Below are 19,444 nucleotides of genomic sequence, written 5' to 3'. Positions count from 1 at the left end.
GTCAGTCTAGTGAAAGTTCCAGAAGTAAATTTGTGAATACTATTTGTCAGAAAGCAGATGAGAAGGGAACAGTTCTTTAAACTAGAATCAGTAATGTGATAAAGGATATTATAAAAAAAAGTATGCATTTTCATAAGGGGACATGATCTAATAATCTAGGGGAACAAAGACGAAGAGCCAGTGGGGATAGCGAACATCAAAATAAAAAAAAGCCTCCTAAATCTACACGTTAAAGCTCACATGAACTCACAGGGATTAAGGCAGCATGCACAGGGCCTGCACCAGTCTGCACCAGGGCTCCCTGCTTATACTATGGCTTCCAGTTTAACATTTTAAATGCAATTCCTAAGAATGTGAATGAAAAGGTCTCTGCTTTGTCCCTTTGCACTCTTTTCCTTCTGTTTGCCTGGTCCAATTCTAATGTGATAGTTTTGTTGTATCTTATTACATTGTATTTTGTCATATTTTATTACTATCCCTTAGAAACCTGTTTGTTTTCCACTAAGAGGCAGAAGGAGGGGGCAAATGGGAAAGGAAGTGGGGAGGAACTGGGAAAAACTGGTAGGAGCAGGGAGAAGGGAAGCTGCAATCAGGATATATTGTGTGATTTAGAAAAGAAAAGAAAAAAATATGTTCAATAAATGAAAGAAAAAAAAGGTAAAAATAAAGATTTAGTTACAATGTAAAAGAAAACATTTTACTTCTGAGAACATACTCCCGGTACAATTGTAATGAGCAGGACATGTTAAGTAGAATGGCCAACAGTAGATGCTTATTCTAGGAGCCATCTAAGTAAACACAACTTGAAACAACCACAACTTTTTGGGTAAGGAATTCAGATGGGATCAGTGACATGGGTCTTGGGACCTCATGGCTTCTTTTAGGTGTCTAAGGCCAACTGTGCATCAGTTTCGCTGGTGTTGGGCGAGCCATTCACACATGTAGAGATTCAGAACTACTCCTTGTGGGCTTAATTCACAGTATATCATCCGCTTTTATGCATAAAGCTGCATTGAAATTGAGCCTTCCCTGGGGCTGGAGAGATGGCTCAGCGGTTAAGAGCACTGACTGCTCTTCCAGAGGTCCTGAGTTCAATTCCCAGCAACCACATGGTGGCTCACAACCATCTGTAATGGGATCCAATGCCGTCTTCTGGTGTGTCTGAAGACAGTTACAGTGTACTCATATAAATAAAATAAATCTTTAAAAAAATATATTAAAAAAATTGAGCCTTCCCCATTTGTTTATGTAGCTCAGCAGTTCGTGACCCCTTTGGGGGTCACCTATCAAATATCCTCCTGCATATCAAATATTTACATTGTGATTTATAAGTAGCAAAATTACAGTTATGAAGTAGTGAGAAAATAATTTTGTGGTTGAGAGTCACCACAACATGAGGAACTGTATTCAAGGACCATGGCATTAGGAAGGTTGAAAATCACTGCTGTAGTCTATAGCTGTGGTCACACGATATCACATTTGAATCGTTGCAACAACAACCAAGTAACACACAAAGTTTGAGATATTTGCTGTTTGTTTACAGAAAACCTTTGCTGACCCTGCTCTGCCAAGTCTTGTTCACATGACAATCTCAGAGACGAGAGAGAGAGAGAGAGAGAGAGAGAGAGAGAGAGAGAGAGAGAACCAATAGTTCCTTGCGTCCTTATTTGAAATTGTAATGCAGTCACCTCTACAACATTTAGGTAGCCAGAGCCAGTTAGAAAGCTTAACCAGGTCCCTGGTGAGGGAGATAAAACCTGGACTTTGGGGGGGGGGGGTGTAGTTACATTCAAATGGGCTTGTAGTTCTGGAGTAGTGAAGGCCTCTGGCCGATTCCAGCATTCATCCTGACATACTCTGAGTCATGTAAGGATTGCTTTCAAACTCAAAGAATTGTAAAGAAACAGGTACATAGAGGTCTAGAGTTCACACCTCTATCTAAGATAGCCCCTGAGAAATGCCTGACCCAGAAGTCCTTGCAAAAAGTCTACAAAAGAACATGTCCATATAGTTGGAAATCAATTTTATTGCATTATTAATACTAAACCAAGTTCCTGGGAGAATCATACAAAGAGCTGAGTACTCATCCAAAATCCTGGGAGCTAGTCACAGGTTTGCTCCTTTTCATTCCTGATCTCTGACCCAGAGAGTTGGATTGTTGAACTCAAGATGGCTATTATTGGGAGAAAATGCATCAACTTTATAGGATTGTTCCAATACAATTTTTAAAATGCTGTGTTTTCCAGTAAAAAGTCCACACAGTGATTCAGGGTCCACCCATAATCTCTTATTTCTTGTTCCCAAGCTAGGTCTTCCTCCTACCAACAGAAACAAACAAACAAAAGAATATGATAGCCCATATCCTCATAACTTTAGGCCAAATGTGGTACTTAGCAGTTCTGTTTGAATCTTACAACTAAAAATAAAGCAACAAGTGGTTGCACCCAAGTGCAGAAGAAGGTGTTACTGAGAGTCCCAGAGGGTGCCTGGAAAACAAGGAGTGAGCACCATGGGTCTGACCATCTAATCTGCACCTGCACTTTTAAAACAACACATGCAGCCCCCCTACAAAGGAGATGACCTAACGCTGTCTATAGTTCAGCCTGTGGTGCTTTGAATATGCTTGGCCCATGGGAAGTGGCACTATTAGGAGGTGTTGTCTTGTTGGAGTAGATGTGGCCTTATAGGATGAACGATGTCACTGTGTAGAGTAGGTTTTGAGATTTCCTATGCTCGGGTTATGCCCAGTGTAGAAGAGAGCCTCCTCATGGCTGCCTGCAGAAGACAGTCTCCTTCTGGCTACCTTCAGATCAAGATGTAGACCTCTCAGCTCCTCCTCCAGCACCATGTCGGCCTGAAGGCTGCCATGCTTCCTGCCATCATGATAGTGGACTGAACCTCTGAAACTCTAAGCCAGCCATTTTAAGAGTTGCCTCGGTCATAGTGTCTCTTCACAGCAATAATCTTAGCTCACAATCTGGGATCTGTGCATATCAATAAGTCCTCTTTGTTAGGAATTGTTCTACGGAGGTCTGACAAACATGATTGCAGATAAAGTAAACTAAAAGGAAAGAGAGAGAGAGAGAGAGAGAGAGACAGAAAGACAGAGATCAAACTGGGCCATAAAGGCATAAATGAGGTAGGTGGATGAGAAGCACACAGCCTTTACTGCTTGATTACGACAATGAATTCAAGCTGAGAGACACTTTTCAGCCAGGAAATTCTATGATTAGACACTGAGTGTCAATTCCTGGAATAGCCTTGCAGTTCAGTTGATTCTGTGAAAAATCTCTTCCTGGGCCATTAACCTCTGTGATCATTTGCAAAAGCCAACTGAAGAACCTCTCCTTCCTGGGGAGCTGGGGAGGAACATAATATTCATAGCCTGTTGAGTGTTCTTGTATACTTGTGGACTCAAATATAGTTCTAAGAGCAGAACAGCTGAAGAGTTTAATGTTTTGTTACCAATGCAACGCTCTTTCCTCAAAAAGCTTAGACTTATTATAAACTTATATACAGTCAACTTCTTGTGTGAGCTAGTATCATTGCCTTGACATAGATTTTTGTCTTATTATTTTTCTAAGCCCTTCAAAGACAAGAAGTGATCTCTCTCTCTCTCTCTCTCTCTCTCTCTCTCTCTCTCTCTCTCTCTGTGTGTGTGTGTGTGTGTGTGTGTGTGTGTGTGTGTGTGTGCATGAGGCATTGGGGAGTGAACTAGGATCTATGCATGCTTGACTGGTGCTCTACTACTGAACGTAGTCCTAAGAATAAGTCTTTTTTTTTAAAGATTTATTCATTTATTATATATAAGTACGCTGTAGCTGTCTTCAGACACACCAGAAGAGGGCATCAGATCTCTTTACAGATGGTTGTGAGCCACCATGTGGTTGCTGGGAATTGAACTCAGGACCTCTAGAAGAGTAGTCGGGTGCTCTTAACCGCTGAGCCATCTCTCCAGCCCAAGAATAAGTCTTTATCCATCACTGCAACTCAAAACTCAGCATGCAGTATTTACTATCATAAAATAAAAAGCATTTGTTGGTATGTTAGTTATTCTTCTACTGCTGAGGTGACACACCATGACCAAGTCAACTTTAATAAAGAGAAACCATTTAATTGAGGGCTTGCTTACAGTTTCAGTCTTAATCCACTATCATCAGGCAGGGAGCCTGACTGCATGCGGTGTGACATATGTGGTGCGGGGAGAAGGAGAGGAGAAGGTAGGAGGGAAGTCTGATTGGTCAAAAGCCACCCCCAGTGGCACGCTTCCTCCAACAGTGTCACACCCATTTCAGTAAAGACACATTTTCTAATCCTAATCCTTTCAAATGGGGCCACTCCCCTTGATGACTCTACATGAGCCTATAGGGGCAATTCTTATTCAAACCACGACAACTAGATATATTTAGTGCCTATCATAGTTCCTACAGTACAATCAGTGTTTGACAAATGGTAGCTATTTAACAAGCACTGAGAAATTAAAAGGAATAGGAAACAGAGGATCAGGGGTTGATCTATAGTCTCTATGCTACATGATTGACAGTATTGGGCACGTTTTGCTTATATTTCGTATAATTCTTGTGAGTTGTCCTTTAAATTTGTTTTTGCAATTTTGGGAGGCTTCTCTTCATACTTTCTGAATTTTTCTCTCAATCCTTGCAGAAGAAAAAAGGGACTAATATTGAGACCCATACTTCCCTGAGAGGCACACAGAGCTCTAGGGAAGTCTTGAAACTATAATTGTTATAATGGTAATGAGATTTGTTGGGGAAAGCAATTTGTAGCCATCCCCTTGTAAGCTATTAAATGGGTATGTTAGCAAAATTTCTTTGTTGCTGTGGCAAAATATTTGACAAAAGCAACTCAAGGAAGGAAGACCTTGTTATTTAGTTGGCCTTTGAGCGTACACCGCACCATGTCAGAGAAGTAACCAGCTGGATGTGGGGCCAGCGGGTTATACTGTATTCATAGTCAGGATGCACAGACTAAATGTTGGTACTCAGCCTGCTTTCACTTTATTCAGTACGAGAGGACCACAGCTCAGAGAATGGTGCCCACTACTGTTAAGTTAGATCCTACCAGCTAAATTAAACCAATACAGAAATTCCTTCCCTGACCATACACAGAGGTATGTCTCTTAGGTGATTCTAGATCTGGTGATGTTGATGGTATGAAACATCACACAGGGTTGCGGTGCTCTGACCAGCACATGTTGTAAATGGGGAAAATACGATAGCCCATTGAGGTTTGGTCTGTCGCTATATATTATAACATTAAACACTGGCCCCCAAGGTCTGGATGCCCTCAGGAACGAGGAGATCCTCACATAAACCAAGTGATGCTATATAACCTTGCTCCTCGAGTTTTCCCTGATTGGTCAATAAAGATGCCTACAGCTCGTAGCTGGGCAGAAGACAAGGTAGGCAAGGCTTCAGTTCCTGGGCTTGGGATCTGAAGCAGGACCACTACAACAAAGAAAAGGTGGAGAGAAAGGAAGATGCCTTGTGGTAAGGGATCCTGAGGACTGTCCAAGAGGGTTGTCCAGTTGGAATAAGCAGCCCAAGCTGAGCGTAGCCAAGTCATATCCTGGGGTTATTTACAGGGAAGTAAACAAAATAGCCATAGAGGTTGCCCAGCCCTAGTGCTGTTAAAGCTTATTATAAATATAAGAGTTTTGTCTTTTATGTGGGAACTGAATTATCTAAGGCAGGTTAGAAACCCCCAATTAATATTAATGCTTGTCACAATAGCTTTTTAATCACTGGTGCAGCATGAGAAATGCATCAGTAAGCTCACATTTTTAAAAGGCAAGTTTGTAGTAGTTGTCCATTATCCGATGTCACAAAATATCCAAGAAGCTGAGCTATGCAGAGAATGATAGAGCTTCTTTTTAAAACTTGGTAACTTTGGGGCAGTGATGCTCCATCAGAGACACTTCGGGAAGTTTTTAAGATACTGGTGCCTATGGTCTGCTACCTCTGCCTCACAGAGAAGTGGTGTTGAAAGCCCCTCCATGATTCTAGTTGCCTGTCTTGCTTTTAAAGAGGAAATGTCTCAGTGCAGAGGGCACTTTCTTTAGCTTCTGTTGCTCCATAGTTTCAGGCTTCTGTATCACTTCAAGTATAGAAGAGTCTCATCTTTCCCCGGTTAGTTTCTGGATGGCAGCCATGTGGTTGTGAGATGATAACCTCCCTTTCCTCCTCAGCACATCATGCTTGTGCAGCGCCAGATGTCTGTGACAGAAGAGGATCTGGAAGAATTCCAGCTTGCTCTGAAGCACTACGTGGAGAGCGCTTCAGCGCAAAGTGGGTGCCTGCGGTGAGTACAAGCCAGGCCCTCCCCCACCACCAGCCTTACACTGTTTGCAAAAGAGGGAGGTCAGGTGAGGGGCAAGGTTCCAGAGTACTCTTCAATGTAGACTTGAAGTTCTAGCTAGAGCAATAAGACAATTAGAGGATACAAATTGGAAAGGATGAAGTCAAAGTTTCCCTATTCGCAGATGATACGATAGTATACGTAAAAGGGACCCCCAAAATTCCACCAGAGAACTCCTTCAGCTGATAAACAACTTCAGCAAATTGACAGAGTATAAAATTAATTCAAAGAAACCAGTAGCCCTCCCTTATACAAGCATTTCCAAATCCTCATGTTAAATTCTACATAGCAGTCCAGCCCTCTAGGTTATGACATTTACAGAGTTAAGCAGAATATTTTGTTTGATCTTTGAACCAAAGTTGATTTAATCATTTGGCACACTGAGGGAAATAAAATGGAAATAAACTGTGAATGAGAAAGGTTTCAAATAGATTGAAATCTCCCCTTCTGCACACAGCAACCAGCGCTGGTTGAAAATCATCTCTCCAGACAAGGCTTCCACTCATGGGGGTCTGGCCTTGATTGCCCTGTGGACTAATGACCATTTCCACCATTGTGGGAATGGAAAGGCTCTCCAAAATTATGCTCTCAGACCTTGGTTATTTCACAGAAGCAGTGGCAGCATTTATTTTCTCGCTTTACTTCATGGCTTCCTCTCAGCTGTTATGTAAAGAGTAATAGAACACACTATACTACATCCATCTATAGTTTCTTGATACAGCCGGTCCAATAAGCCAGTACTGGAATCATTTTCCACAAATAATGGTAGAATTCCTGTCATGAGAACTTTTCAGTGCCCTCCAAGTCACTGTCAAATGATAGCTATTTGTCTAGACTTTATGACTACCCTGCCTTCAGACCTGGAAACCCATATACACAGTCATCGGTCAATAATCCAGCAGGGTTTATTCCTTCTTAACATGCATCAGACCTGGCCAGGCTGCTCCATAAATATACACCCAGCTGGTCCCTCATGCTGTGTCAGAAGTCCACAGAACAGGCCCAAACCTACCTGTGCTCAGAAAACTTCCACAACATCTGCCCTTCCTTTTATTTCAACTGCATTCCCTTAATGTCCTTTAAACATTAACAGAGGTGTGTTAGTGTGATGTACAACTGTCTTCATAAAAACACATGCATTACGTTTCTGTTTTGCTCTTCTTTCTCATGGTTAGTTAATTTTTATTTATGATGAAACCTACCTTTCAGGTCTTGGAAGAAAGCTAGAATTAAACAGGAATTAAAGCTAGGTATACATAGCTTTGTGTCTTGGGAATTCTCACTAACCGTAAACTTCACTTTTCATCATCAAGAACCTCATGGAGGCAGTCCTGCTCACACAGTCCTGTGGTCCCAGCTACTTAAGACAGGAAGATAAATAGTTGAGAGACTGCCTAAATGACAGAATGAGTTTAAGTCCAACCTGGGCAATTTTAGTGAGACCTTGTCTCAAACACAGAAAGTATTAGGAATGTACCTCAGAGGTAAAATGTTTACCCAGCTGTATAAGGCTCTGGATTCAATCCCTAGTAAACACACACACACACACACACACACATGCATGCACGCATGCACACATGCACACACACACACACACACACACACAGACACACACACACACACACACACACACTAGGACATACCCACGAATCTCATGAAATGTTTATGTATGAACTGCCCAATATAGTATGTTCCATCCACTGAGGGCTGAAATATGAGCTGGAGTCACCAATGCCTTCTTCCTGGCTAACCTCCCATCTCTGCGGTGTGAGCATCATTAACTCCTCACAACCTCCCAGCATGGCCTTTGTAACAGACACTAGGAAATGCTGCACTTCCTTGATTGCTATATACTTCATATCAAGATCATAAGAGCACAAATAAAAGCATTTTCACTCTTAGAAGATTTAGAGATTTGCCAAGGCAGGGGTGTATGTAGTTTTTTTAAAGCCTACTCGTTTAAAAATAAAACTGCTTTGAAAATACAAAAGGAGGAACCTATGCGATTGAAGAAGGTTGAACTCAGTAAACGCTTTTTGAACTGGCAAAGATAGGAGAAAAGTCTGTGCCAAATTCCCAGGGATTGTTTAGATCTTTTATATTCATTAAAAAGGCACAAAAGTTTTCAAGATTCTGAAACATTATTTTCCTATGCAGTGGAACCTGGGTGCAGGTAGCACCAGAGAGAAGGAACCTTCTGTGGGAGGGGTAGAGAGTTAGCAGATCTGTGATGGTTGGCGCAAATCGTGCAGAATCAGGGAGAACTATTCCTGCTGTGCACAGAGGCAAAGAGAGACACCCAAGCTTGCCCCTTTTTGAACACTGCTGTTTCTTAGTGGTTCTTCATCTATCCACTTCATGCAGATTCTGCAGCTAATTTATTTTGCAGGGGTTGTCAGGATGTATACGGATGTAGTGAGTATCAGAAAATGACCACAGTGGTGGAACACCTGTGGGAGAGACTTCGCCCATTTAATTCAGCTTTTCAGATGTACAAGTTAATCAGTTCCGTTCTCCAAGTGTTGACGAATCATCAAATTCCACTAATGTCCGCCACTGTGATCCTGTGTACCCTCCACAGCTGCCGAGTGCTGAGCTGGTGAAGCGCCATGAATTAGCAAAGATTCATCTCCCATCATGCTTTGCTAAGCCTCACCACACAAGACACAGAGTGCTGCCATGGGGTGGAGCCTTAGAAGATTAGCAATTTTGCATTCATTTTCTTAGTTAGTTTCACGGGAATCATTACAGGAATATATTGCATCCAGCTTAGAGAAAAAAAGACAGCTCTAGTGTGTTAAAAATAAATAAATAAATAAAAACTTGCCCAAACTTCACTCAAAACTGCATGCTTAATCTCTCTTGTCAAAAATAGTTTGACAAGAAATAGTTCTTGACAAAAATAGTTCTTGTTAAAAATAGTTGAGTTAAAGATTCCCAAACTCTTTGTGGCTAACTAGGGGTAGAGTACAAACACAAGATCCTTCCGGTTCCAGTCATATCAGTAATAATCTTGTTAAGCTCAGGCAACTGAATTAGAACTCGCTCTGAGTATTCACCAAAAAATGCAGAAGTCTGTGGTCGGACAGAGGCTGGGTTATAACACTCTGCCAATCGTACTTTTAAAGATTTTGATGAAGGCTAACAGGTGACTAAGGTGTTTGTCATCATTGACCTGAGTTTAATGAGATCTATGTGGTGGAGTACGAGAACTGATTTCTACAGCTTCTTTCTGACTTCCACACACCACCCACCCTGGTGTGCATGCTTGTATACACACACACACACACACACACACACAAATATATATATATATATATATATATATATATATATATATATACATATATATTTGGAGGAAAAACTCAGACAGATCATTCATGTAAGTTGCTGTAAACGATATATTAGTATAAGCTGCCCACTCTCTCTGCAGTTAAGAATGTTCGGCACCTTTTGTAAGAGAGCCAGAAGTGGGATAAATGGAATACACGGTGTGCTCTCAGAATAGGCCTCAACACCAAGCATAAGACAGCCCTACCTTAAAAAAAAGTTAGATTTTTATGATCTAACATTGGAAACAGAATCTTTACTCATTAAGGTAGTGAGCAAATTAAATCATATTCTTGTCCTAAAATACTACAGGGTTGTTGTTGTTGTTGCTGTTGTTGTTGTGAGAACTAAGTGATCTCTAAGGCTACTCTCGGCTGCAAAACTCTAGAATTTAGATATGTTCATATTTCCAATGCCAGGGCCCCAGGAACCATGTCTGGATTGTATTCTAAGACTCACGCTTGAGATTCCTTTAAGAACTAATGGGGTGCACTGAAGTATCATTAATCATTAATCTGAATGGAAAGATAAAATATGGTGACCAAACACAGACCTCTGTATGTAGAAATGTGGAGAGTGTCTCTCCTCTTACATCTTTTTTTACCCACGGGTTTGGCCCTGGTGGTTAAGGCACTCAGAGAAGGAAGGAAGCCAAGAGTAACAGGGCCTCCCCTCCATTCCTTATAGAACCATTTCACAGAGGGGTAAACTGAGATTAAGTAATGGTTCAAAGGTAGCACACATAATGAGTGGTAGTTCTGTTCAGACATTCTTTACCCTATCACCCCATGATATCCTTCTTACCTAATCCTCTACCCCAGTCTTTCACAAACTTGGGCATTGTGCTGAGATGTGAATTTCATTAAGAGGGCAATACTGGGGATATGTCTACCAATGACATATACCTTCAACGACTGTTTGAGGGATATCACACCAGTTAGCCAAAGTTAACCTCAAACTTAAGATCCTCCTCCAACTGTCTTTCAAAGTCTGGAATTACAAATTTATAGGCCTTCCTGTGCTAGTCCAGAAAGTGTAATATTTTTAAAGCACCATTTCTGGGCTTTTAATATAATGACTAATATCAATAACTAGTTTGCAAGAGGCAATTAATGAGGGCCTGAAATACGAGGGTGTGTGTTTTAACCTTTATCCTAAAGAAAACAGAATTGAAATTTGCCCAATATACTATTGGGTTATAGTTGAACATTAGGGACACCTTCAAGACAGTAATAAGCTAGAGATTTCTCTTCCCAGAAAAGCATATATATGCATATCAGTTTGCAAGTCACTTTGGAGGTTTATGGAAAAAGTCACAAAGCTTACCATGAATTCCTGGGGTAAGAAAATTGCAAACTCTCTGTCATAATAAATTATTACCATATAGCAAACATTTATTCAGGAAATTCTTAAATTGAACTAGTAATATTAGCACATCATGCCCAAGGAACCAAATTATATTTTAAAAGCTATTTTAAAAAAATACAACACTACAAGAATAAAGGAAACAAAATACCTTTTATGCATGCTCCACACTGCCATGAGCAGGATCTTTTAAAACGAAAATAGATTAAAATTCCTTTGTGAAGTTACTGCCACCTGGTGGTCACAAAAAGGCGAATCCTAAATCTGCATTGATTATTTCATTGGTAGAGCCTTAGATACATTGTGAAGTATTAGACTAAAGAGACGTCATTAAGAATTGTTTGACATGCATCTCAGGGCTGTCTTTTCTTACACAAGCTCATGAACCTCGTGAATATGTCCCTGTTCCTTTGTTCTGATGTTGACGTGTCTCTTCCTCATCTAAGCTATTTCACTACTTGTTCATCTTTTCTCTAGGCTTTGTATGGCTGTCCTCTACTATGCGTACACTGCCATCAGCGGGATATTTTTAAAACTAAGAATTTTTAGTAAATGCTGGCATGAGAGATGCTTAGTAACATTTTTGAATGGGGGCTGGAGAGATGCTCAGTGCTGCCGGGAGGTCTTCGTTCCCTTTTTTTTTTTTTTAAGATTTATTTATTATATAAGTATATTGTAACTGTCTTCAGACACACCAGAAAAGGGCATCAAATCTCACTACACATGGTTGTGAGCTACCATGTGGTTTCTGGGATTTGAACTCAGAACCTCTAGAGTGGAGTCAGTGCTCTTGTCCATTCTCCTTGAAGCAGTGGACGGGTAAGAGCGTTGGCTGAGGGTAAGCCTTTGTCTTACGAGATATTTAGAGTTGCTGTATAATAAAAAGTTTACTTATCTAAGTTACTATACTACTGAAGCTGACCTGCTTTCTGTGTTCCTCTGAGGCCAGAAAACTGCAGCTTCTGGCACTTAGCACCTCGTCCTGAACCACAGAGGATTAAGTAAACAGCTGTTGTTCTATCTCTGCAGGAACTGTGCAGCCCTCACTTTCAGCCTGCTAGTAGGAAGTCTAAGGAAGAAAAAGGGACACTTAAAAAAGTAATTATAGAATTTATTACTAAGTTGTAAAAAGTTCCCTATGAAAGTTATCTAAGGGGAAAATCAGAAAGAACCTAAGTGGAAAAAGGGTAAAAATTCTACTCTAAGCGGGGAAAGGCAAAAATATTCTCCCAAGGGAAAAAAATCTCTTTTTGTCCTCATATTTATACATCTTTTAGAGCACATGATCACATGTTACAAAGTTCATCACAGATTCACACAAAAAACTCAAATCATAAATTGAAATAGTTTACAACAGAGAATGTTTGCACGCATATCCATCAGGAGTAATTATCTGGCTAAACATCCATCACCTGTCACAGCTCCACAGGTTCACGAAGGTTTAAAACCATAACTAAGTTATTAGTGAAGTTTTGTATAGATATACCCAGTCAATATTTTATCTTCTTTCCTAGCACCTAAAATAAAGCATTAGTTGCCTTTTTATGACTTTTGGTTAGTTTTTTACAACCTCTTGGAATGTGCTCTGAGTAGGAGAAATTCTGGTTACTAAGAGCAATTAACTGGTGACACTTGGGAGACTGGCAGAGTTCTCATTGCAGTTTTGACTATCAGAAAAGGACTTAATAGCAGTCCAACTGTAAAAGAGCTTACTAATCATTGATATAATTTTAGGAATTCTTATAGGGTCATCATTAAGACTTGACTAAAGTCATCTATTTATATAGCATCACTACAAGACAGCACATCTTCACAGATCTGCAGAGATCTGCTCCAAAGGGGTGGGTTATTACTTAGTGATTGTCAGATATGTTTAAAAATAACAGAAAAAGCATATTAATAGTAGGAATTTTTCCTAAAATGAATTCCCTTATGGCCTTGCTTTGTAAGGGCAAACTTGTTGCAATTATATAATAATCAGAAGCAGGCCATCTCAGGAAGATCACCTGCTAGTTTATTAGCTTGTCCCATTATGGCTCCTGACACAGTGGTTAAGAGCACTGGCTGCTCTCCTAGAGGACCCAGGTTGGATTTGAAATATCCACATGGTGGCTCACAATAATTACCCTAGTTTCAGGGGAATATGTCCTTTTCTGACCTACATGGGCATCAGAAATGAAGATATTTATAAAACACAAAATATACAACTAAGAACTTTGAATAAGTGTTCAAACTAAAATTGTATGCCAAAATAGATACCCTGAATTATTCAGTTCATGATAAAGTCATTTGATATTCTTCCTGGCTTAGGCTACTTTGTTTTTTATACATATAGGTAACATTGTTGTATATTACATATACAGATTAGAAATTGTGTGTGTGTATGTTTGTGTGTGTATGTATGTGTGTGTGTGTGCACGTGCAGTGCTCATGGTATGTGTGTTAGCACATGTGTGGGTACTCATGTACACAGTGGAAGCCTGAGGCTTCCTTGATTGGTTCCACATTATTCATAGAGAAAACAGACAGCTTAAAATGAAGATCTTAGGACTTGCTATTTATGCTTTGCCAAGTCATCTCCCCTACCCATCCACTTGCTTCTCTAATTCCAGGGTTCAATCATGCCTTTTCTATTTCAGTATCTCTATACAGAAGCTTTCAAATGAATCTCGCTACATGATTTATGAGTTCTGGGAGAATAGCAGTGTGTGGAACCGGTAAGTTCTGAAGAAAATATTACTTGTTTTACTGAGTATGGGCGTGGCGATGTACACAATGAAATGGTTAGATTGTTGAAAAAGCTTTATTTGGTGCTGGAGATTGAACCATTGAGCATTCTGGATAAGCACTCCATCACTGTTATGTCCCATCTTCCTTGTAAGTTTATGCTTTGAAACCAGATCCATTAAGTTGTCCAGAATGATCTTGCACTTACTCTGTAGCCCACTCAGGTCTTGAATTTGAAATGCTTTTGCTTCAGCCCAGAGTAGCCATGATTCCAGACCTGCACCGCGAGGTCTGAGGTGTTTACTTCATCTTAAAACTTTCCTTCCTTTGTTACAGTGAATCCTATAGTCCTCAGAATTTATTTCACAGTTTTGTATATTCACCCTGCCTTGAGTATTTGCATTTTACTGATGCTCGTGGTGAAACAGAATTAGACAAACGTGGTGCTTTGAATAAATGCCCCCCAGAGGCTCATAGGTTTGAATGCTTGGATCATAGGAGTGGCACTAATAGGAGTTGCGGTGTTGGAGGAAGTGTATCACTGTGGGGGCAGGCTTTGCTGTCTTACATGCTCAAGCTATGCCCAGTGTGACAGACGGTCTTCTGCTGCCTATGGACCAAGATGTAGCTCTCTATCAGCTCTTTCTACAGCATCATGTCTGTCTGCATGGCACCATGCTTCTCACCATGTCAATAAGGAACTAAATCTCTGAACTGCAAACCAACCCCATTTAAATGTTTTCCCTTATAAGAGTTGCCATCGTCATGGTGTCTCTTCACAGCAATAAAAACCCTAAGACAACAGGGTCACGGGTGTCTTAAGGAGGAGAAGCGATAGGGCATGACACTTCATGAACTATAAACTCAGTGAATATCATTTTGTTTCATTTAAATTTAAACTATTCACAGTGGCCAAGATGTTTCCAAATATCCTTAAAACATTACCAATAAAGGAATAAAAGACTAGAAAAGCTTACAAACCAACTTTGAGAGGAAAAATTTTTTTAAAAAAAATCGATAAAGTGTGGGACATCATGCTATCTTTTAAAATGAGAGAGAGAAGGCAGAAAGCACATGGGCACATAGATCATGGTCCAGGGGAGTTACCAGGAGCCAGCATAGTTCAAACTGGAGGTGTGAGGTAGTTTATGGTATTTTGTCCTTAGTGCTTATTTGTTTCATCATCTCCCACACTTTTATCAATAATGGTTTCTTTCCTGTTCCTTTTTTGACAATTTGTGGAGAGGAAGAAATATTTTACTGTCTTTTGTCCTTAATGACCATTTGTTTCTCGCTACAATAAACCTAGTACTGGCAGCTAGTTGGTCATCACAATTTTAGCAAAATTTAAGTGTAACTCAACTCATACACTTGAAAATATTCCAATGCTTTAATACAGTCTAGTAAATTAACACGTGTGCAATTTTAAAATGACATGAAGGAACTCTTTATTCTATCACATCAACAATTCCTGATGGTTTTAGGTAGTACAGAAAATATTGCTCTCCAATAATCAGTGGTAAATATGGGAGTGCTAAACATGGTAATAAAGGTAAGCGAAGGCTGGGAAATTCAACTGATTCCTATTTCACCTTACATTGATGTTTTTGTGGCTTCAAGGGGCAGTCCTGGGGTGCAGCAGAGTGCTTGCCCGGTGGTAAATAACTGACACATATTGTGCAGTAATGGAGACCCAGTGGCAACCACAGCACCTCAGGCAGGGACCCTGATGGCCACTCCAAGCATTCCGGCCTTTTAAAAGATAGTTTACATCCCATCTCATCTCCAATCATGGAAAATTCACAGTTCCTGTTCCTAGATGTCCTATTCTTTAAATATGAACATATCAAGTTGTTTTCATTGTCCATCTCTCCTGGAATTTAGCCTACCTCCCATTGTAGCACGTCTTATATGCTTATCCTAAATGCCTTTTATCTAAGTTTCTCATGACAACGACGACTCTTTAGATTCCATTGAAGTTGAATAAACATCAAAAGCAGACTCTATCTGGGCATTTAGTTCAAACCACTCCAAATCTTGACATCCCAGCTGAATTTGCTCTCTGCTGTACTCTCTTAGGAAGGTTTTAAATAAAAAACATACCACCTTAACCTGCGATCATTTTGCAGCCACCTCCAGACAAATTACAGCAAGACGTTCCAAAGAAGCAACGTGGATTTCTTGGAAACTCCAGAGCTCACATCTACTATGCTCGTTCCTGGTAACTCTCCTGGAGCATGCTTCTGTTTGCTCTGTTTCATAAGATTGCATGACCCCCCACACTTAATCAATGGTGCCTTCTTTACTGTTCCTTTATTTCCAATATGGAGAGGGGGAGAAGTATTTTATTGCCTTTTGTCCTTAATGGCTTTTCATTTCTAGCTACATTAAACCTAGTGCTGGTAGTTAGTTGGTCACCACAATTTTAGCAAAATTTAAGTGTAAGTCAACCCATAAACATTAAAAAAATTCAAATGATCTCCTATTGCAATCTGGTATGCTGAATACAATTTGGAATAAGTGATCATAGGATGAAAGTTAGAATTATGTTAGAAAACTATTGTGATAATTATGAAAATTATTTTTGTGAGTGGGAGAAAGAACAGGAGGAGACATGTTTGGAATGAAATTGTCTAAAAAAATATCTAGGAAAAGCTTATGATTACTGAGAAAATTCATGTGATATCTACCTACTGACTCAGTTACTATGAATATATTTATTGAGTAATAATGAATGTAGTAATAATGTGACTGTGGGGTTCCTGGGATACTTAACCTAGTTATTGGCACTATTAGTTCTATGCATTTTGCTTGGAGCTAACTGACTGCAGAATAAAAACAGTTTCTAAGGACAAAGGCTGTCTATCCAATTTAAACTATATGTACATAAGTCGATATGTGTGCTGTGTAAATACATATTTACAAAGAGCACACATTTACATAAAAATAAAACACAGTTCAAGGCGCAAAATAGTTATCACTAGAGGCAACACATGCTTTATAGACTTAAAGTTACCTTTCTCAACTTGAAGACGAAGTGTATTTTAAGTAGATATAACAGCAAGTTAGAGTTCTTGGAGGTTTTTTTAAAATGGATAACAACATATTCCAATCGGAAGTAACTGACAGCTGAGACAGAAATAGCCATCATGGAGTGGGAACTGACCGAGCAGGACGATGACCTAGGCCAGGGAAGAAAAGCACCCACACCAAGAGTCTGCTGAGATTCCAGCTACAGATCCAGCTGCAGAATTCCAAGATGAATTCTAAGTGGGGACATGTGCAGATAACTGAGTATCTGAGAGAGGCCTGGAGAAACGCCTTTCTACAAAGATCTGCAGAAGAAGAAGAGCCTGTTTTATTAAGGAGAATGAGGACGCCATTCAAGGGAGGAGAACCTAAACAGACAGGATAAGATCAGAGCAGAATGCAAAACTACCTTGGCTCCTCGGAGCACTGGTAGTGACATGCCTCAAACAGTGGCAAAGGAAATTGGAACGGACAAGATCACTACTTGAGGGAAGTGTCTTAATGGAGAGGGAGGGATTTGAAACAAGTAGATTTTGGTGCACTGAGGAACAGGTGGATGGCGAGGCAACCAATTCTGGAGCTGCAGCTGGTTGAGGAGACAGGTGACCAGATGGGATAGCTTTCTGTTTAGCGATTCTCACAGTCTAAGGCAGGGAGGGCAGCTTTACTGTGCTAGCAGGGTTTCCTGGGGAGACATATGTAAAGTTTCTCTCACTGTATAACTGGCTTAATCCTCAAATGAAAAAAGCCATTCACATGGTTCAGTTTTCTCAAGTTTTGAAGTTTGACTCAGGGTACAATTCAAGTGGCCATAGTTGGGGAAGGCCCGGGAAGTATGGCATCCAGCTGAAGGGAAGAGACTGAGGCAGCTACTAGGCTAACTACTGTGCAAAGCTTAGATTTGCTGCTCTGAATAGGCTCTGCCTACAATTCAAATAAATGCTGCACATATGACCGGCTACATAAGCCTTTGTTGAAAGGTGTGGGGAAACAGTTAGCATTTGCCTCAGCTTGTCTTTAATGCTGCACGGGTACCACATGACACGAACGAGTCAAACTGTTCCGACAGAAGCGATGAAGACCTTCTGTGTCACACACGCACGGGTGTTGAGAAGAGATGGCTTTCCATGTCACATGTGCATGGGCAGTAGAGATGCAAATCTGCAAGGTCTCATATTAATATTTTTGTGTCTGCCATCAGATCCATTTTCAATTCTCCCAATACTGAACCCACTGGTTTTAAAAGGTGAAAGCACTCTTTGTTCTTATTGGGTTCGAGTCTATCCAGGCTAGAAAATACATGAGCAAAAATAGAGTAGAAAAATAATACAAAAACGGGATCTTGTGTTAATAAGAAGGTGGAAGAAATGCTATGGTGAGCACTTTAAATGTGAAATAACCTAGTAAGTTTGCTGGTCCGGCTTCATTATTTTGGTGAATTTCTGATGTGATGAACTATCCCATCGCTGATACAAGCATTACTCCATCCACTGTCTTAGCACATCCACCATCTCAGATGCTGAACTTTATGCTATTTAATTTCTGTCCCAGTTTGCATTTATTTGCCTATTATACATAATCTCAACAATGACAAGTGGAACTTAACAGAACATAAAGAAAAGTTAGCAAATTAAAAGCTACCTCAAACAAAGCACTGGAGTATCCCAACCTATTTTAAAGTTTCTCAGATGTGTTTACATGAACGCTCTCCTGAACCGAAATCTGGAATTAGGCATTATGTATTGTTGAAATGGCCATTCCACTTCTAGTACCAGTTATTGACCAGTTTTTTGTGCATTTTGTATGTTATACCACAGTGGCGGTTAGAAATGTAATCAAAACCACTGTCTGCACAAATTTAAGTCTAAAATCTGAAAGGAGCAGCTATGATGTTTAGAAAAACAGAAGACATATTTCAAGCAAGCCAGATACCATTCAGACACAAATATAGCAACCAACCAAAGTCTATCCCTTTGAAACTTTAAATTCAAAAGTCCAACGACACGTGCTGAAATACAGTCATGCAAGTCCGTCAGACGCCATGCAGACAGCAAGAGTGTAAAGTCCTCAGCTAAAGACCTGGAATATCCTTGCCATGAAGGGAAAAAGGTACTCAAAGTAAGTAAGGTCCGAGTGCAAGCAATTTAACTCCCGAAACCAAGTTTACTCCTTCCCATCTGCTTTTTACTGAGATTTGCCAGGAGGGACTATTTCTTTGTCATTGACTATGCTTGGGTGTTTATATTCATTGGTGCACACATTTCTAATGTTTACATCTAAATTTATTAAAAATATTTATAATACAATCATTTGCTTAGACTAAAACCTATGTAGAGGTTATGTTTTTTCCTAACGACTGCTAGGATTAGGTAGATTGCAACATCAGAGTGTTTATAATCTTGTTACAAAGATGAATATATTATGCATATTCATATGTAATAAAAAAGTCTTAGACAACAAAGTACAAAAGCCCACAGTATAATTACACAGGAATAACTCAATATCCGAAAGCATCTAAAATTAAAAACGAGAAAAACAATTCTGCAGACTGAAGGTAAAGAAAATGGTCTGTACAATTTGGACTTTCCTGGCCTAAAACCACATATTCTCATTATTA

The 19,444-nt window shown here is 40.0% G+C and overlaps 1 protein-coding gene across 1 annotated transcript in view; it reads left to right on the top strand.

Moving 5' to 3' along the window:
• Positions 1-19,444, top strand: part of Necab1 (N-terminal EF-hand calcium binding protein 1) — a 204,270-nt gene that overhangs the window by 181,794 nt on the left and 3,032 nt on the right. The window contains 3 exon segments of the mRNA NM_022302.2: positions 6,206-6,318; positions 13,710-13,787; positions 15,927-16,018. Of these exon segments, the coding sequence (NP_071638.1) occupies positions 6,206-6,318; positions 13,710-13,787; positions 15,927-16,018 (283 nt within the window).

This window comes from Rattus norvegicus, chromosome 5 (genome assembly GCF_021556685.1).
Source record: "Rattus norvegicus strain SHRSP/BbbUtx chromosome 5, alternate assembly SHRSP_T2T, whole genome shotgun sequence".
Lineage (NCBI taxonomy): Eukaryota > Metazoa > Chordata > Mammalia > Rodentia > Muridae > Rattus > Rattus norvegicus.
This window is presented reverse-complemented; position numbering and strand designations above follow the sequence as displayed.